This window comes from Bos indicus x Bos taurus, chromosome 16 (assembly GCF_003369695.1).
Source record: "Bos indicus x Bos taurus breed Angus x Brahman F1 hybrid chromosome 16, Bos_hybrid_MaternalHap_v2.0, whole genome shotgun sequence".
NCBI classification, from domain to species: Eukaryota; Metazoa; Chordata; class Mammalia; order Artiodactyla; family Bovidae; genus Bos; species Bos indicus x Bos taurus.
Window position 1 is genome coordinate 33,122,199 of NC_040091.1, and position 24,567 is coordinate 33,146,765.

General features: G+C 36.7%; 1 protein-coding gene across 11 annotated transcripts in view; it reads right to left on the bottom strand.

Annotated features, from left to right (window-relative positions):
- SDCCAG8 (serologically defined colon cancer antigen 8) overlaps positions 1-24,567 on the bottom strand; it is a 251,399-nt gene that overhangs the window by 147,273 nt on the left and 79,559 nt on the right. For all 11 annotated transcript variants that reach the window (XM_027564711.1, XM_027564712.1, XM_027564710.1 and 8 more), the window contains 2 exons: positions 19,325-19,459; positions 16,372-16,488 (listed from right to left, as the gene is read on the bottom strand). In XM_027564711.1, the coding sequence (XP_027420512.1) occupies positions 16,372-16,488; positions 19,325-19,459 (252 nt within the window). The remainder of the gene's footprint in view (positions 1-16,371; positions 16,489-19,324; positions 19,460-24,567) is intronic.

A 24,567-nucleotide genomic window follows, 5' to 3' on the forward strand; every position in this document is an offset into this window, starting at 1 on the left:
TCTATAGATGTGCCTATTCTGAACATTTCATGTAAATGGAATCATACAATATGCTGTCTTTTGTGACTAACTTCTTCCACTAAGTGGAATATTTTCAGGGTTCAACCATGTTGTAGAATGTATCAGCACCTCATTCCTTTTTATTGCCAACAGATAGCTTTATAGATAGAGATAATCACATTTTATTTATCCTTTTATTAGTTGAAAAACATTTGGGTTATTAGTTTGTGGCTATTATGAGTAATGCTACTATGAACACTCATATGTTTTTCTGTGGACATGTTTCATTTCTATGGGGTATATACATAGTAGCAGAATTACTGGTCATATGGAAACTTTAAGTTGAAACTTTTGAGAAACTATCACACTATTTACCAAAGCAGCTGCATAGCTTATAATTCTGCCAGTAATATATGATGCTCCAATTTCTCCACATCCTTGTCGACACTTGTTTTTATCTATCTTTTTGATTATGGCCATCCTAGCAGGTGTGAAGTAGTATCTCACTTTTGATTTGATTTGCATTTCTCTGACAGCTAATGATGAGCATCTTTTCATGTGTTTATTTGTCATTTGTACATCTTCTTTGGAAAAATATCTATTAAGATGCTTTGCCTGATTTTGAATTGGGTTTTTATTATTAAATTGTAAGCCTGCTTTATACATTCTAGAAACAAGTCTCTTATCAGATTAGGTGATTTGTAAAAATTTTCTCCCATTCTGTGGGTTTTCTTGCCACTATCTTGATGATGTCCTCTGAACCACAGACATTTTTAATTTTGATGATATCCAATTTATCTATTTTTTTCTGCTGTTGCTTATGCTTTTAGTGTCCTATCCAAAAAGTCATTGCCTAGTCCAAGTTCACAAAGATTTATGTCAATGTCTTCTTGCAAGAATTGTATAAGTTTAGCTCTTACATTTACATTTAGGTTTTTCATCTACTTTGAATTTACTTTTACATAGAACAAAAGGTAGGGGCCCAACTGTATTCTTTTACAACTGGATATTCAGTTTTCCCAGCATCATTTGTTGAAAACCTGTATTTCATCCATTGAATTTTCTTATTATCCATGTTGAAAACTGACTGACTATTGTGTAAAATATTTTTGAACCCTCTCCCACCACAGTAAGCTACCCTTCCACTCAACCCTCATCTCATCACATTTAATGGTCTCACCAGACTATAAGAGTTGTGTAAATAATAAATACATTTTGTTTCTCAATTCAACCCCAGTGCCTATTTGTTAGTGACACCTAATAGGTTACCAGTAACTAATAGTTAAATAAATAGATTCTTTAAAATGAGGCATTCACTCTTGGCTCACTCACAGCCTAATCATTTATGAAATGAAGGGGCCAGACTAAGTCATTAATCCTCAGTGCCCATCAAACTATTGCCCTTTATTATCTGATGTCCTCCCTTTGATCCTTCATATGTAGCCACTGAAACTAGGAAGACAAAAGATAAAAATTAGCTTCATGAATTTTATTGCTATGTGGTTAGAAAGCATGGTCTGAAAAATGCCAAGCTACATGAACTTACTCTCAACAATCAGCAATGGTTGAGGGAAATGGGGGTGGAGAAGAAGAACTACAGCAGTTACAGTTTTAAAAAATCCATGATTATGGATCCCTCCTGAAAATACTGATGGAATATAATGGTGGATCTGTGGTCATTTTGGCTCCTTCTGAGTTATAATTGAATGTGAAACTAAGTAGAGGTAAGTAAGTAGAGGTGAAAGCCCAGTTATTCTTAGTATGACTTTAGAATGCCTTGTAAAATCTTCCTCATTTTCTCTTCCTACTTTGTTTTTCTTTTCCTCTTTTCTTCTTGTTTTTATAACTGGAACAACTCAAGGTTTCTTTGTTCTCTCCTGGCTGATGAGGTAAGTCAAAGATATCCTAAATTCAGCATTTAGAGACTTCAGGCTCTGCTCAAGAAAACCCTGTTTATCAGTAAGTCATACGTCTTGTATTACATATTAGTGATAAATATATATATATATATAAAAGACACATACACTCGTACATATACATGTATGTATCTATATATACACACACACAAAGATATATATTTATAGATTTTTAATACATAAATAGATATTTGATCCATCCATTTACCTTAACTCCCCTTTTAAATCAAAACATATCTGGCTCTTGATATATAAACCCTTAAACAGCTTCAATTACTATGCACGTAGTGGACTTTACAGTACTCTGGAAAATCCCATGGACGGAGGAGCCTGGTGGGCTGCAGTCCACGAGGTCGCGAAGAGTCGGATACGACTGGGCGACTTCACTTTGACTTTTCACTTTCATGCATTGGAGAAGGAAATGGCAACCCACTCCAGTGTTCTTGCCTGGAGAATCCCAGGGACGGGGGAGCCTGATGGCTGCTGTCTATGGGGTCGCACAGAGTCGGACACGACTGAAGTGACTTAGCAGCAGCAGCAGCAGCAGTGGACTTTCACTTCTTTAGGGAAGAAATACTGACCCAGCCCTATTTTTCTGTGATAAACTTAAGTGTAGAGATAAGTTGAAAATGACAGCCTAAAGTTTCTAATTCAAATTAGGATATGACAGTTACCTCTCAGTATGAGATTACCACATTAAGTAAGTCAGACAGAGAAAGATAAATATTATACCATTTAAACACGGAATTTAAAAACATGATACAAATGAACTTATTTACAAAACAGATTCACGGATATAGAAACCAAATTTATGATTACCAAAGGGGAAAAGTGAGTGCGTGCTCAGTGGTTTAGTTGTATCTGACTCTTTGCGACCCTTTGGACTGTAGCCCCGGAAGCTCCTCTGTCCATGGGATTTTTCAGGTAAGAATACTTCAGTGGGTTGCATTTCTTCCTCCAGGGGATCTTCCCAACCCAGGGATCGAACCCACGTCTCTTACATCTCCTGCATTGCAAGTAGATTCTTTACCTGCTAAGCCATCAGGGAAGCCCCAACAGGAAATGGGATAGGGATAAATTTGGCATTTTGAATAAAAATGTACATACTACTACATAGAAAACAGATAACCAACAAAAATCTTCTGTGACGCGTAGGAAACTATACACAATATCTTGTATAATAACCTATAATGGAAAGACTCTATACATATCTATATATAGATATAACTGAATCACTTTGCTAGGCACCTGAAACTAACACAACATTGTAAATCAACTAATTTCAATCATTTTTTTTAAATGGGTATATTCAGATTTCTATGCAGAAAACTCTGAGCAAGTGAAAGAAGGGCCCAAAAGAAAAGGCAGTACTTGCAATGATGGGACAACATTTCATGTCAAGCAATTCAGTAAGTCTTTCTCCTCCATCTTCGTAAGATTTCCCTAAAAGTTTTTACATCCCTGTCTTCCTTGGTTGCCACTCTAAGATAGGAGCATTCCCTTGCATTTTATGGGGACCTGTCAACCACAACTTGACTCGTGATTTCTGAAGCCAGGTTAATGCTATTATTTGTGTGTTTTCTTACCACAGGATGGGGGACATGGGTGGAGAGTCAGGGGGAAGAAGAGAGCAAGACAGAGAGGATGAGTATGAATGAATATCAGAACTTCAGTTGTGAGTGGAGAGAGTCTTACAGAAAAGAATTTTCTATTTCCCACAGGGAATGCCAAAAATTCCCAGGGAAGTATAAAGCAGGCTAGAAATTAGGACACTTCTGTTTTTTTGTCTTTTCCCTAAAATCTGAATGTCAGTGTAAGTGATCCACTTAAATACAGATCTTAACAACAACAAAAAAGGTTAAATTACCTTGACCATCTCTTAAGAATAGCAACATGAAAATCTAAACACCTTGCAATGTATTAATAGTCATGAGCACCCTGCAGTTAGTTACATTTAGGATCTCTGTCTAGGGCAGTCTCTCAGGCTGGACTCCAATAAGGGTCAAGGATATGTGAATTCTCCAACAGAATTAAAAATCTGTTCTCATTCTGATGATTAAAAAATCAAAGTATGAAAAATATCATATTCTAGGTCATCTAGATCCAGTATTACCATAGCATTTCATTCCAGGGCTCTGTTTATGAGACAGCACCAAGGAAAAACTGAAACTTAAAGCATCAACTATTAATGCCACGTCTCAAGGAGTTACCAATTTATTCCTGAGGATCAGGGGTTCACATAGATACAAAACCCTGGCTGAGAGTATTTAATTCTGCGGGCTTCCTGAAGAGTGACCTTTCCGCCAAAATACTGTTGAGAAGTTTGCTATTGACTAAAATCTTTCCTATAGAACTTCTTTCTTAATTCAGAGTAGATCTTTAATTCTTATTGCAGGTTAACTGATGTCTATCTCGTAACTTAATTCAACTGTTTAAAGGCTAGACACTTTATTGCTCTAGCATTCATCATAATGAAAGGAATATAATCTAAGGTAATAGCAAAAGTTCTTTCTTATTGTAACAGAAATGTCATTTTTATAAATCAGAGAGAATGGCAAGTTTGGAATAACACTGCATGTAATTTTATTGATTTTATTAATACTTAATTCATAGTTAAGAATAGAAGAAATATATTTATGTTTCTGGAAACATGGGCATTCGAGACATAAAGAAAATTTAACTTTCACTTAGCCAAGCTTCTTACTTTACTGGGAAAGAAAACGAGGCTCTCAGAGGTGTGCTCAGGAAGTTAGCTGAAAAGTCAAATCAAGAAGTCAATCAAGTCTTTGGACTCACACTCCACAGCTAAAATAATACACTGTACACTCTGTGTTTCGCCTTCCATTATCAGTCATGTGGAAATGTTCTACAAATCATTAAGGTAACTGTCAGTTCTCTTATTTCTAGACAACTCATCCTACTCAAGTCTAACACTTTATTTTTAAAGTAGGAATATACTTTGGTTTAAAAAATACTTTTTATTTATATTTGGCTGTAGTGAAGTGAAGTGAAAGTCGCTCAGTCATGTCTGACTCTTTGTGACCCCATGGACTACAGAGTCCATGGAATTCTCCAGGTCAGAATACTGGAGTGGGTTGCTGTTTCCTTCTCCAATATTTGGCTGTGCCAGGTATTAACTGCAGCATGCAGGATATTTAGTTATGGCATACAAATTCTATTATCCAAAATAGTACCTTGAGAAGTTTGCTGTGGCCTACAATCTTTCAATAGAACTTCATTCTTAATTCAGAGTAGGACTTTAGTCGTCATTGCAGATTCAGTTCAGTTCAGTCGCTCAGTCATGTCTGACTCTCCATGACCCCACGGACTGCAGCACACCAGGCTTCCCTGTCCATCACCAACTCCCAGAGCCTGCACAAACCCATGTCCATTGAGTCAATGATACCATCCAGCCATCTCATCCTCTATAGTTGTCTCCCTCTCCTTCCACCTTCAATCATTCCCAGCATCAGAGTCTTTTCAAATGAGTCAGTTCTTTGCAACAGGTGGCCAAGGTATTGGAGTTTCAGCTTTAGAATCACTCCTTCCAATGAATATTCAGGACTGATTTCCTTTAGGATTGACTGGTTGGATCTCCTTGCTGTCCAAGGGACTATTAAGAGCCTTCTCCAACATCACAGTTAAAAAGCATCAATTCTTCGGATCATTCAGTTCAGTTCAGTTCAGTTGCTCAGTCGTGTCCGATTCTTTGCGACCCCAAGAATCGCAGCACGCCAGGCCTCCCTGTCCATCACCAACTCCCGGAGTTCACCCAAACTCACGCCCATCGAGTCGGTGATGCCATACAGCCATCTCATCCTCTGTCGTCCCCTTTTCCTCCTGCCCCCAATCCCTCCCAGCATCAGAGTCTTTTCCAATGAGTCAACTCTTTGCATGAGGTGGCCAAAGTACTGGAGTTTCAGCTTTAGCATCATTTCTTCCAAAGAACACCCAGGGGCTGATCTCCTTTATAACGGACTGGTTGGATCTCCTTGTAATCCAAGGGACTCTCAAGAGTCTTCTCCAACACCACAGTTCAAAAGCATCAATTCTTCAGCGCTCAGCTTTCTTCACAGTAAACTCTCACATCCATACATGATCACTGGAAAAACCATAGTCTTGACTAGATGGACCTTTGTTGGCAAAGTAATGTCTCTGCTTTTCAATATGTTATCTAGGTTGGTCATAACTTTCCTTCCAAGGAGTAAGCGTCTTTTAATTTCATGGCTGCAGTCACCATCTGCAGTGATTTTGGAGCCCAGAAAAATTAAGTCTGACATTGTTTCCACTGTTTCCCCATCTATTTCCCATGAAGTGATGGGACCAGATGCATGATCTTTGTTTTCTGAATGTTGAGCTTTAAGCCAATTTTTTCACTCTCCTCTTTCACTTTCATCAAGAGGCTTTTTAGTTCCTCTTCACTTTCTGCCATAAGGGTGGTCTAGTGTTTAATCAGCATGTGGGCTCTAGTTCCCTGACCAGGGATGGAACCCAGGCCACCGGCATTGGGAGCATGGAGTCTTAGCCATTGAACCACCAGGGAAGTCCCCTAACACTTAAATAAAATGTCATTTTGTTGTATGTCATCTGAAGTTTGAAAATCTTAAAATTGTCTCATTATATAGAAAACCCTGAAAAAGAAATGAAAAACTTAAATATTCCCAAAATAAAATATGACTTCTGTGCCTGGTGGTAGGACATGCAGAATGTTGTAAGTAGGCAATTACACTGGGATTCTGAGACTGATATAAACCTTTTTTCTATGGGCAATCTTTTATAACAGGGACATGGCACTTGAAATACTGAGGTCAGTGATACAAGCATGCTATGGAATCAAAAGATACATGCTGCTGCTGCTGCTAAGTCGCGTCAGTCGTGTCCGACTCTGTGCAACCCCATAGACTGCAGCCCACCAGGCTCCCCCGTCCCTGGGATTCTCCAGGCAAGAACACTGAGGTGGGTTGCCACTGCCTTCTCCAATGCATGAAAGTGAAAAGTGAAAGTGAAGTCGCTCAGTCGTGTCCGACTCTTAGCGACCCCATGGACTGCAGCCTACCAGGCTCCTCCATCCATGGGATTTTCCAGGCAAGAGTACTGCAGTGGGTTGCCATTGCCTTCTTTGCAAAAGATACATACATTCCTTGAATACTTCCTCCTTCCCCTACAGGCCCATCTCCATTTCTTTGTTCAATCTGCCTTCTTCCAACCTACATGCCTTCATCTCCCACCCATGGTGGGCAACATCTTTACCATCCTTCAACTCTGTCCTCTCTCCTTCTCCTAAATCCGCATACGCTTTTGCGGCTTGCTAATGACAGTCATTATGGTCTTTGAAATATACTTATTTGGAAACCTATCTTATTGATACATACTCCCCTTTTTAAGAACAGAAGTTCACTGCTGTATAGGGAGCTCAGCTTGGTGCTCTTGGTGGTGACCTAGAGGGGTGGGGTGAGAGAGTAGGAGGAAGGGGATATGTGCATAGGGTGGTTCACTTCCTTGTGCAGCAGAAATTAACATAACATTGTAAGGCTGCTGCTGCTGCTGCTGCTAAGTCACTTCAGCCGTGTCCGACTCTGTGCAGCCCCATAGACTGCAGCCCACCAGGCTCCCCCGTCCCTGGGATTCTCCAGGCAAGAATACTGGAGTGGGTTGCCATTTCCTTCTCCAATGCATGAAAGGAAAAGTGAAAGTGAAGTCGCTCAGTCATGTCCCACTCTGTGCGACCTCATGGACTGCAGCCTACCAGGCTCCTCCGTCCATGGGATTTTCCAGGTGAGAGTACTGGAGTGGGGTGCCATTGTAATGCTACTACACACCAAAAAACAACAAAAAAGAACAGAAGGTTATTCTAGGTCAGGATAGTACATGCAATATATGGTTGTTGAATTAAAGAAACAAGTGAAGTCTAGGGTAAAAGGATTCTAAATTTATAACAGCATCTGTTCTCTTCAAAATATGACGTATCACTTTCTTTTGAAAGCACTGGTTGACCAGAAAGTTCATTCAGGTTCTGAACCCAAATGAACTTTCTGGCCAATCCAATCCATGTAAATGACCACAGTAAAGTGATCTATGAAGAGAAGGCAGCAACACATAAATAGCTTAAGATACTGTTAAGTGAAAAAAGTAAAAATCAAAATTATATCTAGGCTGTATTTACCACTTGAAAATAATATATATGCATATGGACAAAAAGTAGAAAGTAAAACAGAAAAATGAAAACAATTTGCTCTATTGGGTGATGGAATCATTGGCTTCTGTGAATGTGCTTCTGTTTATACAATAAATATTGTTTTTAAATGTATACATATGTAGTAATTAGTAATATTTATACTGGATATTGGTACTAATATTTCTGGACTATAAATAAAGCAGCTGTAGCTGTCCTATGTCTAATACAATCCAGTTTACCGGCCCGCATGCAAATGTACTCAGAGAGTTGCCGCACCTGGTAGTCACCAGAATTTCTGACTTTGTAGCTAGAGAAGATAATCTGTAAGGTTGGAAGGTTGGGTCAACTTTTAAAGTCAAAATAAGTAAGCCCCAAATTTTTAAGGACCAAAATATGTATCATTCGCTGAAACTGAATTACAGCAAAAATTACATTTCTTCAGAATCAATAGTTTGATGAATCTTATGACTTCTTTAAACACAAAAATGTTTTTTGACTTCTCTTTACAGTTTTATATTCCTTTCCGGAGGTAAGCATTTGTCTAAATGTTTATCCCATACCACAGATTATTTCTAAAAGGGCTTGTTTTGTTTCTTATTTGTACCATTAGTGCTAAATAGCCCTGAATTGTGACTTTCATATACATTGTTTCTGCTTACACATTTGATTTTTTTAAAGATGTATTATTACGGTGAATAGCATTATCATCTTTCCTAGAAAATCAAATGACTTTTTCGACCATATGAATTTCTATAGTGTTTTTATGAATGAGATATACATATATTGTCACCTAAAACCACTGCCCAAATCATTATTAAAGTTATTCATGCTAAATGCCCCAAGGACTTGCAACTTGATATTCTTCCCTGGATTGATGTCGAACTGTTTCTTTGTTCAAAAAAATCAAACTTACTTTTTTTTACTGCTAATTTTCTGATCCTATGAATGTAATTATGATTTTAAATGAAGAAATTAACTTTATATGGTATTTCAGAAAAATAACAAATTGGTAATATTTTATTAAATGGAGATATTTTAAATTATTTACATAACCCTATTTTTCCCATTCAAGCATCCCACAGCACAAGAACAAAAGAAGCTGATTTATTAGACATACGCCAGGGTGAAAATTTTTCTCAGAATTCTTGGTTGGGCTGTGATAAGAACACAAATTTATCTAAGTATATTGAACAATGCTTTAGGGCATACTTAGGGAAGATGCTATTTAAAAAAAAAAAAAAAAAGCTTTATTGCATCACACACATGGAACCAGATTCTCCTCTCATGGGCTGTAGCCAGCATGAAGTTCACACTACATTAATTTGCACTTGTCGATATGCTACTTTACAAGTATTTTTTAGGCATGTTCAAATGTGTACTCTGGCTCTTAAACTAGAATATAAACCCCCTAAGGGCAGGACCTGGGTCTTCCAGTTATCACCCCACAGTGTCTAGCGTAGCTGGTGTGGCCAGGCCAAGCCCTCTGGGCTACAGTCTAAGTGAGGAGCAGGGAGAGGAATGTGCTAAACCTCCATCACTGAAAGAGGGTGTGAAGAACACTGGAGAGCAACTCTGTCATCACCAGGACCAAGTGATTACATGCACGAACGGCGTGCCCAAGCGGCCCCTCCCAGTCATTTTTCAGAGCTAGAAGTGAGGCTGCAGGTGCTAGGTGGATAGTCTCTGAAGCCTAGCTCTCAGAAGCCATCCATTATCTCAGTATATTCCCCAAAAGCCCCCTGAAGAGAGTATATAGCATTACAGACACATAAGAGAGAACAGAGCCGAACAGGATTTTATTTTAATCTGTAAGTGCCAAATTATGAATGATAGTGAAAGTGTTAGTCACTCAGTCATGTCTGACCCTTTATGACCCCAGGAACTGTAGCCCCTCAGGTTCCTCTGTCCATGGAATTCTCCAGGCAAGAATACTGGAGTGGGTTGCCATTTCCTTCTCCAGGGGATCTTCATCACCCAGGGATCAAACCTGGGTCTCCTGCATTGCAGGCAGATTATTTACCATCTGAGCCACTAAGGAAGCCCTAAATTATAGAAAAGACAAATATTAATACCCCTAGTAGCCACGTTAATACAGACAATGAAATGTTCCTAGGATGTTTCCAGAATCAAATAAAAGACAATGGACCTCAGAGATCCATTAGCAGCTGTTTAAAGCTAAAAGTTTCATGATCTGTTACAGCAATCTATTTCAATCTTCTTGCTGTCAGAAAATTCTTATTTTGGGCTACTGTAATTTCCAGTTGCTGTGATTAAATCTCTTTGTTCTTATTCTTTCCTTACTAAAGATCAAGTGTTTAACTTTCTCCTTGAAATTATGTCAAGTCCTTAAAGACAAGTGAAGCAATGTTTCAGTCTTCTCTAAGTAGAAAGGTACAATTCTTCAACTTTCCTCTATTGCTGTTATTTCTCAGGTCTTAAGTAGGTCGTACTTTAGGACACGTAGGGCTTCCTCTCTACACAAAGCCATACAAAACAGATGTACTACTCCCAACAATCTAATTAATTCAATTGAACTTATAACTCTTGTGTTGACACAGTCTACATTTTTTAATGTCAGCATTAAAGTGTGGAGTCACGCTGCTGTAGATAGGAGCAACCCTCAAATCCTTTTTTTGCCCTAATTTTCTAGTAAGATTTTGCAGATTTCTTTCTTTTGTATATGTGCTTTACCCTTAAATATTTTCTTTGATTACCCCATTCAGGTAATTTTGAACTTCAACACTTCCTATGCAATATTAGCCACAACTCCAGAGTTCTAACTTACACCATACTGATAAGAAAGTCTTATCTTTGACAGGAATTAAATTAACCTAAACATTTTGTACTATTATTGTAAAACAATGTATGTATTTATATTTGTACTCCCATCCAAGCCATTAAGTCAAATGCCTCTAATCAGACAATAACACAATGACCAGTCATATACCCATCTGCTGATGCCACTAGATGACTAAGAGATCAGGCATCAGGCACATTTCCTGCATTTCCTATACTGCGAAATACTCTAAAGCTGTTACGTTATACTTCAAGATTGGTGAGTCTTCAATCTCAAAGCTCCACATTCTAGAGGGCGGGGAAACAAAAGTTTTATCTTTATCCTCAGGGTAGGGGTTGGCAAGCATTTTCAGTAAAGGCTCAGAGAGCAAGTATTTCAGTTGTGGTGGGCTATGCCACAGCTTCTCAACTCTGCCTTGGGGCAGGAAAGCAGCCCCAGACAGTACATTAACAAGCGAGGGTCACCGTGCTCTGTGACAACTTGATCTGTAACAACTGCCTGCAGGTCAGAGCTGCCGGTGGGCTGCAGTTTGCTAGCCCTCTTCTACAGCTACAGGACACCTGTGTGTAAACATACGCTTGTATCTCTGTAAGTAAGCATGTATATATGTGCATTAGCACGGTGGTCCCCAAACTTTTTGGCACCATGGACAGTTTTGTGGAAGACAAATTTTAAATTTATTTTTTAATTGGAGGAAAACTGCTTTACAGTGTTGTGCTGGTGGCAGACAATTTTTCCAAGGAAGGAAGTGGTGGGGCGATGGTTCCGGAGATAATGCAACCAATAGGGAGCGGCAGATGAAGCTTCCCACACTCGCCCACTGCTCACCTCTTGCTGTGTGGCCAGTTCCCAACAGGCCTTGGACCACTGCCGGTCCCAGGGATTGGGGACCCCTGCATTAGCACACCAAATTGCTGTCTGCTTAGCCCCATAGCTAAGGTGGCTTCATGGGCATGTGATCAGTGTGCTCATATAGGGACCTGTGTTTAGAAGGGCTCTGAACTTGCAGTTTAATGCTCTGTGGTCAACGTCTTAAAATTCTTCTTAATGATTTTATGTTGGAATCTGGGTTTTATTAGTGAAGTCTGATGGCACCAATGGAAGCCCCACTCACATCTGTGGTCTTGTCTCTCCACTGCCTCATGGCTTGGACACTTGTTCCCTTTCAGTTTCCTCTTCCTGGCCCCTGCCTTGGGACCGTGCTGCCCTCCACCCTGGATGGGACCAAGTCACAGCAGTGTTAGGGGGAGGAACATGTTCTGCTGGGCTTCGCTGGTGGCTGAGAATCCACCTGTAATGCAGGAAACCCGGTTTTGATCCCTGGGTCAGGAAGATCCCCTGGAGGAGGGCATGGCAATCCACTCCAGCATTCTTGCCTGGAGAATCCCATGGACTGAGGAGCCTGGCGGGCTACAGTCCACAGTGTCGCAAAGAGTTGGACACAACTGAAGCAACTGAGCATGCAGGCATGCACCTGAGTTCTGCTATTATCCTTTACATCTGGTGGGAGACTAGATCTGAGCCTGAGAAAGGCTGGGTTGAGTATGTACATCCCTGACATCTGAGGGTAGGACATGGAGGTGACGATCCCTGCTCCTGCTTGACGGCACTACAGCACACTCAGTGGACTCAGCGTGGAGCCTCTGCCCACCCTGATCCCAGCACGTGGAGGCTGCCCGGCTGACCCACCCTGGGATGAAGACTGACTGTCTCTCTTCCCCACTGGGGCATGGTATACAGGTTTTTTGGCTGGTGGCATGGGAAACCTGGAAACTATGGACCCATCTGTATACCCAGTCATGGGCACCTATGGGGGTCTGCAGCCCCCACCATGAGTATCCCATGCAGGAGGGGGTCCAGCACTAAACAGCAAATAAATGACATGCAGGAGGAGGGAGGAAGAGGGAAAGGACAGAGGGGAGAGAGAAAGAGGAGAGAAGCCGACTGCAGGAGAAAGGAAGATGTTTCATAATTTATTCCCTTTAACATCACTTTTTTCCTGTTTTTAGGAACAAAGAACTTTGTATTTTCATTTTGTATTAGGCCCTAATCAAAGATCAGGGGTTGTAAAGAATCATCTCTGAGACTGATTCCCCAAAGTGGAAGCTAATAAAGAAAACTTCACTTATGCATCACTCATTCCAGAGTCAGCTACCCTTCGTACTGCCAGGGCTTCCTGCCGCCTTTCTAAATCTTAAATGTAAGGCTTTGAAATTAATTATATATTTTGAATGTCAGACTAACAGGCTTCTTTCAGAATATGATGATTGGGGTTGCTGCAAGGTAGCCATTTCCTCCAGATAGTTTGCTATAGAATTAATTCATATTTCCTTTGAAGTACCTTACAAATATAAAGCACTATCAAGACATTATGCTTAAAACTTATTGATAACAACAGACAGGGAAAGGCAAAATTTTTCTAAGATTTCCCTTTATTTTCTATTAAATAAGATAACACCATAACATTCTAACATATAAAAACGTAACTATCTTCCTGATTCGAATAGGCTGACTACAGTCATTGTAGAGATGGTCAGAAAAAATTGAATATGGGTTGTGCATTATAGGATATTAAAGAATTACTGTTAATATTGTTAGGTGTGATGACATAGTGACTGTGAAAAAATTCTTCATAGATGTACACAGAAGTATGTATTATGGGTGAAATGACATAATTTTACATTTTTCAAAAGCAGAAGAGAGGGAAAAAGACAGGAGAGGAAGAGAAGATGAAGAAGAAAAGGATGATAAAGATGACAAGGAACATGAAGATGACAATGAAGATGGAGAGACAAAATGTGAAGTAGAGGGAACAGAATTGCAAAATGAGGAATCTGTGTGATGGAGATGTGGGATTTCATTGTGATAGTCTCTTTATCTTCACAAATATTTTAAAATCCCCATAGTGGAGTGCGTGTATGTGTCTAACTGTTGCCTATAAAAAATTTCTAATAAAAAATCAGGGCACAGATTTTTCATTCTTCTACATACCAAATGTCCTTTTTCTTTTTTTTTTTTTTTTGTGCTAGAAGCATCCTCTGAGGCTGGCAGGAGCTCTAACTGAAGAGATACAAAGGAGTTAGTTGATGGGAAGGATAATCTGCCCATCAGTTCCTGACACAATAAAAAAAGAGAAAAGGAGAAAATGGGAGGAAGAGATTGTCATTGTTACTCTCCTAACCTTCCCTTCTAATTATGCCAGAGTCAAGGCTTGGGTCACAAGGAAAATGATTTTGGTGCTCGACCATTTGCCCTATTTTGTGTACATCAAAAAAGCTCTTGTTCTCACCACATTCCAATCTGACAGTTTCCCACCCACTTTAAAAATGTATCAAGAGGCCAGATTAACAAAAATATAAATAAAAGGACCATATTACAAGGAACATCTTATTTGTAAACATAGAGATAGCCTTCCTGTTATTCTGAATTGCATGATATGTAACACTTTAAAACTTAAATCGCTTTATATTATAGGTATTTCAGGTATATGTTCAACAGCCCAGCTTTTAAAAGTTAAATGTAAATTTCTCTCCTGAGTGCAGATGGTGGCCAAGCAAAGTAGCTCTTCACTCCTAAAGACAGAAGGTCAGGTCATGGCTGAAAGACCAAAGAACAATCGCTGCTTTGCTACTCCAGGTCATCCATGGAATGAGACACCACTACTTTCTTGTTTTGCAACTGTCTGTTCAATTCAGAATAGTTACACAGAGTACCTATAAGATTTCCTCAAATTCTGTCCAAGAAAAAAATAGTATGCACATCACATTACAAACACCTTGGAAAACTATTAGGAGATTTTATTCCTAATTCTGACATACTAAAAAGGCATACCTCTATCTAAAAATAACATTGAAATCATTATAAAAGCTGTTCATGGTTCACTATTTAGCAAGTAATATTTACAAATGAAAACTGCTCCTTTTAAAAATCCTCCAGAATTTAGCCTCCACATCATTAGTAGTTAATTAAAATGAGATATAGTGAGAAAAGACAAATATTACAAATACTTCTGCATGTGTTATTTATTTATAAGAGATATTATAATCTTATTGCTCCTATAGTATTTTTTCTCTCTAGAACATTAAAATGCAATTTTTAAATAGCTTGGAGACTCTACCTTATTTCAGTTAGTCTAAAATGTTATGCTAGCAGATGCTACAGAATAACAGGATAGGTATATAATAATGCTAGGGAGCATGACAATATGATACCTTTTTTTAAAAGCTATGATACATCGGAAAAGGAAAGTTCCATGTTGGTTGGTAATACTAGACCTTCAGTTTCTGATAGAAAGGATTTTTAATTCCACTATCAGGCACGCCCCCAACTGGATAGAATAAAATAGTGTCATTATTTGAACATAATGAAATGTACATTATTTGTTAATAATGAAAATTCTTCTGAAAATTTAAAACTCATTATAACACTATGAATGTCATGGTGCAAAAGCAGAATTTGATTTTGGCTGTTTGGATTTTATTTCAGTACCAGGAATTTAAGCCACCACTTGAAAAACTTTTTGTACTAAATTTAATTATCACTTTCATTTTCAATACTTTTCCCAATTGTCTTTGCATTATTTGCATAGAGAGCCGATTGGGTTGAAAAGCAAATATGTTGGAAAATTTGGTAAAAAATGTTGAACTAAAATATATTTCAAAAAATTTACTTCGGGCTACCCCCTTTTAAACCATAGTGATTTCTTTAAAATAATGACAATGAGAATTCAGTCTTATTTTAATTGAATAGAGTTATCAACCTGCTTTCACTGAATATAAAGAATGAAAGCTTTCAATGTTCTGTCACACAAAACTAAGAAAATCAGAAGTCAGTATATTTGGAACTGCCTCGCTAAAAACTTTATCCATGTTGTCAATTAAAATTGAAGTATCTACATGATCTCAACAAAGATATAATGTAAAACATCTGTTCAAACTTAAATTGAAGTAAGTAACATTTTTTCCCCAACATTTCCAGTTTTACTGTATTTAGGTTTCCTGAACAAACGTATTCATGATAGTCTTAGTTAAAACTGGTTCCACTCTGCCAACAATCAATTTGATTGACATGTTTACATATCAACTCATCTCATCTCACAAATTTTAAACTTTTTCACTTAAAATTGGATTCAAGTTGGCATTTTTCAAGAACTTTATTTACATATATTTTAGGTTCAAAATGTGCATTAGAACTTTTTTTTTTACTTTTTTAAGTAATAGATACATATATCCAAATGTATATTTATGACCTGTCAGATTGGAATTTCATATGCATGCAGTTGTATTCTCACAACTTCATGTGAAAGGTGATAATTTTAGGCAACTGTATATGAAATTCTTTTAATAGTATAAATTGGATCATTCCATTAATTAGAAAGAATATAATAGAAATAAATGACAGGAATAAAATCACAAAAATTTCAGGAAAAAAACATTAATTATGTCTTTAATTGCTGCAGGTACTACATTTGTATCAAATCTTACCTGATCTTTAATTTCAAGATCCCTTTTAGTTTTTGTTCTGTACTCTCTGTGCTCCTTTTCAGCCTCATCCTTCTCCATTTTGGTTTTATTCAATTGATAGCGCATTTCTTCACACACCTGTTAGATTACAAAAACTAGATCAATAGCTACTGGAATCTACTAGGCAATGCCTGCAATCAGATCTTTTGGTGCCCCCTAGAGGTCATATGAATAAATACAACAGAAGTTTTCTAAGAATGGCATTTTCTATTTGCATATTCAATATATTGCCAAGATGTGGAGGCAATATCACATATTATTGAGTCTTGCAATTTCAAATTACAGATAAAGCAAAGCATAACCAGGGAACTCTGGTAATATACACAAGAATTTTTCATGTAAAATAAGAGCTTCAATTGCATATTATCATCTAAAATGCACTATCATCTCACTTTTAAATAGGTAAAATTATTAATTAAAATATTAAACTATGTTATTATTCATTCAAATTGTCATGGTTAAAGATACACTCTATATTAAAAACTTACTTGAAACTCTTTATCAGTTAGGCTTTTATTTAAGGAAATTAATAAAGGAATTCTTCTCTCTGTTAATAGACTATATTATTAATATTTAGGTATAGAGTAGAACCCAGCTAGTATTTACTGTAGGCTTTGTAGATAACGTCAGTCTTACCATGCAGAATACTATGTATTTAAGTTAAGAAAATTAAAAATCATAGACTGCAACTAAGTCCACTCTGCTTTTAAAATAACTATGGTGTTTAACATAAAAGGAAAATATACATGTAAGTGAAATTATTTTAATACAGTATTAAATAATAAACACAAGTAGTATATAAAAATTATGTATCATCCTTTACATATTCTTTCAATCCAGGGCATCTCCATACAGATAAATACATTTGGAAAATGCAACTAGCAGACAAATCTAAATAAAGAAGTTACAAACTTCTGAGACAACTGAGAACTTGTAGGGAGATCAAATAATACATGTCTGCTAAGTCAGTTTCTAAGTTAAAAATATGAGATTTTAAAAATTAGGTATCATCCAATGACTATTTCCACCTGAAACTTTTTAATTTTGGTAGGTCTCCAAAGTGATTATTAGAATTTTAGAAATTAGTTTCATCATTATTGAAGTTTTAGAATCTTGTAAAATCTATATGCATTTCCTATGTTCAAATAAAAAATACCTTAAGACTAAACTAGCCTGTGTTTGAAAACTACAGTGACAGGATAGAAGAAAAACTAAGTTTCTCCCCTGTGACCCTCAAAAAGTTTTTTAAAAATGAATAAAATTACTAAAAACTGTATTTGAAATTCAGATATCTTCAATATGTGACAGCTGATCCTTTCAATTTCAAAAATATTAGTAATGCACAAAAAATTATTAGTCAAAGCTAAGTAAAATTTAAAAACTAAGAACTACAGAAAAACATGAGAGGAGCCCCCAAATTTCAATCTATTTGATTTACATATAAGAATACAATTTAAAAATCCAAATTACAATACCAACACATAACAACTACAGAGCCACGGTGCTTATAACTCAATATCAGTACAAAATTATCATATACAATAACTATCTAAGCATTAAGTCCTATTTAAAATAATTGTATCCCTTAAGTTTATTTTTAAAGTTTCCCTGCCTCACTAATTTCAGTTTAAAATGCGTTTGTTAAATTTATTTGTGACACTTAAGTTTCATCTAAAATAAATCAACAAGTTAAATTTAACTAGGATTATATTATCCCAGTGTTGGAAGCAATCACAAGGCACTCCCCTGATGTTTGAGTCCTTTTGAACAGTTCTAAAGACAGACTAATCATTCTTTACTGTCCATATTTCAACAGAAAGTTTTCTCCTTATAATGAACTAAAAATCCTCACGTAGCTCTCACCTATTATCCAGGTCAACCATTTCTATCCCTCTGCACCAATTCCCTTACTTCTACCCCCTACTTCCACACAAACACATCAATCATACTGGCAAATATGATATTTTAAGCTTCTGCATGAACTAGCTGGAATTTTAGAAAGCAAATGAAGAACTATATAAACTCAAGGGAAAAAAAATAAAAATTAGGCTTCCTTTTCTAATATATATTAAAGATAATTCAAATTACTGAGTTATAAAGCAATAATGGCATTAAAAATGTGTCAAAATTTGGGAAAATATGTTGAGAAATAAAATACAATATGAAATGAGTATGCGTTTTAACAAAATTATCTGGTATGTATTGATGAAACACAAATTGATTTAATTTATTACATCATGCATATCCCTATTGAGTTACTTCGTCTTAAACCAATGATTACTGAAGTCTACATAGACCTCTAGTGTTTCTTAAACATGTACCTTAGCCACTTATGACCATTAAACATTTCAGTTCCTGGTTCGCAAGTTTGTGGATGCCCATAGCGCAGACATTGTGATAGCATAGTGTAAAGTATAAATTTAAGGACCAATAGAATAAGAAGTTGTAGTATTAGAATCTTGATTTTAAAGAACAGGTCTGAAAGGAATGAGAGGTGGAGAATTTTTTTATGTTAAGCACACCTTTATGTTGTAAATAAATGTATGTCTTTTAGTATTATTGAGAAGACCAAACTTCTACCATCTCTGGGGAAAAAATTACCCCTAATTGACTAATTTAGAAATACAAGTTTTATCAAATATTTAATAATTAAAGTAATAAAACTGGCCTATTTACAAGTCTGTCTAAACAACTTAACCCTTAAGTTCTTTGAGGACATTATGTCTAACCCATCTTCGTATTTGTAGCACCTAGCAAAGGGCCTGATGATAATAAATAAATGCTTGCTGATGACCATTATCTCGAAACAAAAAAAATTTTTCTACTCCAGACTTCTTTCTGAGATTTACAGACTAGGAAAAAATTTTCAAAGAAAAGATTTACATAATTAGTAAACTAAAATCTCTCTTTGTACCTTTGTGACATCCATTTCCCGGGAAGCAAGCTGGTTTTGAATTTCCTCGAGTTGATGAACAGCTGAAATCTTCTCTCTTGTAACCTTTTCCACCTCAGCCTCCAGCTGGGCAATATTCTGAGACAGGGTCAACATCTATAACAGGAAATAAAAGTCCTAAATGATCATGTCATTTGACAAAATAAATATTTAAAACATCTTGAGTTAACAGAGTCTCAGCATGGCCACTGGACTCTCTAAGTCATTTCTCTGTGGATGGGGTATCTCCATGACTCTGCATTCTCAATTCATCAATCTCCCTTGACTATCACCTCATAATAATTGCTTTTTTCCCCTAAACTTTTAAGATTTATTCTCTTAGCAACTTTCAAATATACAATGCAGTATTGTTAATTAGAGTCCCCATGTTTTTTATTTTTAAAAGATATGTATGTACATATTTATTTATTTGGCTGCCCCAGGTCTTAGCTGCCGCATGCTGGATCTTTGGTTGCAGCATGTGGCATCTATTTACCGGATCAGGGATGGAACCCTGGCCTCCTGTATGGGGAACACCAGAGTCTTAGCCACTGGATCGCCAGGGAAGCCCCACCATGCTTTTTAAATATTAAAAATAGAATTGATGAGCAGACAGATTTTGAGAAACTTCCATATGTTATACTAAGTCTCTAATACCAGAGTTTATGAATTTCTAAGTACTTTAGAAAAACATGTCTAATATCTGAAAAATTCAATAAGAATATAAAATAGTATTTTTTAAAAACACTAAGTATTTTAGTAATTTTGTATTAAGGCAGACACAAGGATAAAGGTGCTGAATTTATCCTCCATGTTAAACTATATTTAAAATTTTACTGATATATTGTTTATCAACTAAAATTATTTACATGCATAGTGCTTAAGACATCACATTTTTTGCTGTCTGTTTCCTCATTGGACTAGAAGTTCCTCAAGAGCATATTCCTTAAGAGGCATGATTAATGTTTGATGAATTTGAATCACTAGAATAAATGGCTTTTCTGAGGGACTCTATGATAGCAGGTGCTTAATTTTTCTTCTAAGGGTTAGAAATGCTTTCCAGACCTTAGATTTAACCTTCATAATTTTCAGTTTGCAATTACATTTTAACTTCTGCTCTGGTGAGTCAAATTTTTCTAGGCAATTAGTTTCTCATTTGTATAGCACTTTTAAAGTGATGAAGAAATGCTACCTTGTCCCTAGATCAAAACATAGCTATTCATTTTTAATCAGCCAAAACAAAAACTGATAACAAATTTGACATAATATTTAAAATCTACCACTGTACACTAACATGGGTGTGAATTCAGTTTTACAACAGAAATCAGTAACTAAAGTTTGTAATAAAAATCAAGATTGCCTTTGGCAACGAACTCAAATTGAAAATATCAAAATAATGAGCCCGGGTAGCTATTTTCTAATTTAGACAGTAGAGGTATTATTTAACTTGGCTAGGGATTGTGAGAATTGCACATTTATCATCAAGAAATTCGCCACATATCTAAATTGCATGTAAAATTTCTTTTACTAATACCAAGCTATGGACTATCGTTATGCAGATTACAATCTGAAACAAAAATTAAAGGTCAAAAGAAGTTAACTGTAACAAATCAAAAATACTAACTAAATTTCCTTAATTTAAAAATTCAAGTGCATGAGTAAGCATATTATGAATATGTAATTATAGCTTTTCTGGAACCTTACAATAACAACAAACTTTAATTACCAGCTACTAAAAAATTCATGTATTATTTATGTGAATCTTATGGCAAATGTATTAACATTGTGTGGCTTTTTTGAAGTAAATGTGCAGATATTTATTTGGCTAATGGTAAATTCCGAGTCAGTTGCTATAGCATGTGACAAATCGTGCACTTTCCATATGATTCCCTCCCTCTGCCACCCATCACTTGTTTCCCCTACCCACTACCTGTCTGCTCCCTTCTGTCACCCACTTCTCGGAGCCTCCCCTCCTATTGACACACCTTCTTTTTCCCCATGCCCACCATCTGGAAGTCAACATTACACTGCAGGAACTTCTCCATCCACATCTGTTGCAGAGGCAGAAGTAACACAGACAGCTGCAACACTGTTGGAGGGCCAGGGTGTTGACATCAGTAAGTCCTTTAAACTTTGACAGGGGCAAGCAAGAGACAAGGACACCCAGGATGGGCGAGCTTGATAGAAATTTCTACAATGAAGCAGTCCCTGGTGTATTGAACATAGTATAAAATGGCATTCCTCATAAAAAAAGGTACAAGAATTAGGGATTCTAGCAATGGGCTATTATCAAGAAACCAACTGAGAAAATTCACAAACCACAGGGGGCATTCAATAAATAGAAGACTGAAGAACTGATTGAACTAACAAACTTAGTGTCTTAGTGCAACCAAAGACCATTACTGGTGCCAAGAGGCAAACTCACAGCAAGAACTGTTCATGGAGGAATGATTCAAAATCTGTCTAGGTGGAAGGCATCTGCTCTTCTAGAGCTTCCCACATAAATGAAATTTTTAAAGCAGTAGGAAGAAAGGGAAGAAGAAAAATAATAAAAAGAGAGAAAGAATATACAAGTCTCAGAAGCAAGCCCACCACAAGGAAAGCAGGGACACTTGTTCCAACACTAACCATGAGAACTTAAAATGTTGTGACTGTTGAGTTTACTTTAGTAAACTTTTGGTGCTAGGCAGTGTGATAATATTCTTTTTTAATCCCCTTGGAAAAGGAATGTATTGGATTAACTTTCTGTTGAAAAAAATGAAAACTAAGAATTTTCTAAAATTCATTTAAGCTAATAAATAAAAAAATAAAGCTGGACTTTATAATAAAATGTGTTAGATTTTACTAACACAAAAGTCCAAGAAAGCTACCCAATAGAGCTAACTCTTTCACTAGAGAAGGATAATAGCCACAAACTAAAATTTTTTTAATGTCCACCCTAAGCCAGGTAGTTTGTTAAACTACTAAATGTCAAAACATTATTTTATTTAATCCTACCAATTCTTTAAGTAGATCAAATCTGTCATTTACTACTCTGAAATTTGGAGAGGTTAAATGACTTGTTCAAGGTCACAAAAAGGTCAAACTGGATTCAACACTAAAGCCTTTTACTTCAAAGATTCTGCCATTTCCTGTGAGACTACTGCCTTCACTGCTAGGATCACTTTCAACTCTTTATTCATACACCTTTATTTGGGGCAGGATCTTGAGATTAAATGTCAAATAAGGCTTAATGGGGACAAAAAAATTCAGAAATGTACTGTACTTTTGTTGCCACTTTTGTTCATTATCAGTTTAAGAAAATTATACATAAAAGCACCTGGAATATTGCCTGGCACATTTCAGACTTCATTTCTTCTTATCAGGAATTCTCATCAACGTATTTTTACATAGTAAAAGTACTCAGCAAGGCAAAAGTTGCCACTAAACAACCCAGGAAAAAGTCTCCTAGGCATAATTAGTGGCTGATCTTTGTTCTTGATGCCATTCTCTCTCTCACACAAGCTCAGCTCACAAATTTACCTTCCTCCACACCTTACTCACATTGGTTTATCTCCCCCTCCTACTGCATTTCTAAGTCCTGCCTATTTTTTTTTTTTTGATGCTCAGTTAAAATGCCATCTTCTCCACAAAGTTTTCCATGATCTCTTGCAGACAGAAATCTGTTCTGATCCTCTGAACTCTTAGCATTTTAGTTATACCTTTCCAGGAGAGGAAAATGGCAACCCATTCCAGTGTTCTTGCCTGGGAAATCCTATGGACAGAGTAGCCTGGAGGGCTACTCTGTCCATAGGGTCACAAAGAGTTGGACACAACTGAGCAGGCATGCACGCATGCCTTTCCAATGGCCTGGGGCCTTCTTTCTTCCACTTGTATTCCCCTTGTATTCATTCAATAAATACATATTGAGCACATTTTATGTGGGAGGAATATGCCAAGCAATTAGGATGTTAACAAACCATACATGCAGGGGAATCATAGTAAATTAGGGGAAATAATTCAATAAGATTTTGCAATAAATTGAGTTATAGAAGCCTATAGGAGGGTCTCCCAAAAATTCATCATTGGGAAACTATGAGAAGATATGGTGTCAAGAACTCTAAACCATCAGTCAGAGAGGCTGGAGGAAGAGTCCTCTAGGCAATGGTGGGTGAGGGGTGCAGGGATGGGATAGGAGGGGCAAGGCCCTGCAAAATCCTGAAATGAAAAATTGGTATGGCAGACTGGCAAGTTTGCACATTTGAGAAAGTGCAAGTAGGTCATAATGGTGGTAATGTAAGAAAGAAAAGAGAAGGGAGATGAGACTGAAGAACCAAAGAGAGGGGGAAAAATGTACAATCTTTATGTTACAGTGAAAGAGCTTAAAAAGATGCCACAAAAAAAGAAAACTACAGGCCAATATCACTGATGAACACAGATGCAAAAATCTTTAACAAAATTCTAACAAACAGAATCCAACAACATATTAAAAAGATCATACATCATGACCATGCTTTATCCCATGGATACAAGGATTCTTTAATATCCACAAATCAATCAATGTGATACACCACATTAACAAATTGAAAGATTAAAACCATATGATTATCTCAATAGAAGCAGAGAAAGCCTTTGACAAAATTCAACATCCATTTATGATAAAAACCCTCCAGAAAGCAGCCACAGAAGGAACATACCTCAACATAATGAAAGCCATATATGATAAACCACAGCAAACAGTATCCTCAATGGTGAAAAATTGAAAGCATTTCTCCTAAAATCAGGAACAGGACAAGGGTGCCCACTCTCACCACTACTATTCAACATAGTTTTGGAAGTTTTAGCCACAGTAATCAGAGAAAAAAAAGAAATAAAAGGAATCCAGATTGGAAAAGAAGAAGTAAAACTCTCACTGTTTGCAGATGACATGATCCTCTACATAGAAAACCCTAAAGACTCCACCAGAAAATTACTAGAGCTAATCAATGAATATAGTAAAGTTGCAGGATATAAAATTAACACATAGAAATCCCTTGCATTCCTACACACTAACAATGAGAAAACAGAAAGAGAAATTAAGGAAACAATTCCATTCATCATTGCAACAAAAAGAATAAAATACTTAGGAACAAATACACCTAAAGAAACAAAAGACCTATATATAGAAAACTATAAAACACTGATAAAAGGAATCAATGATGACACAAATAGATGGAGAAATATACCATGTTCATGGATTGGAAGAA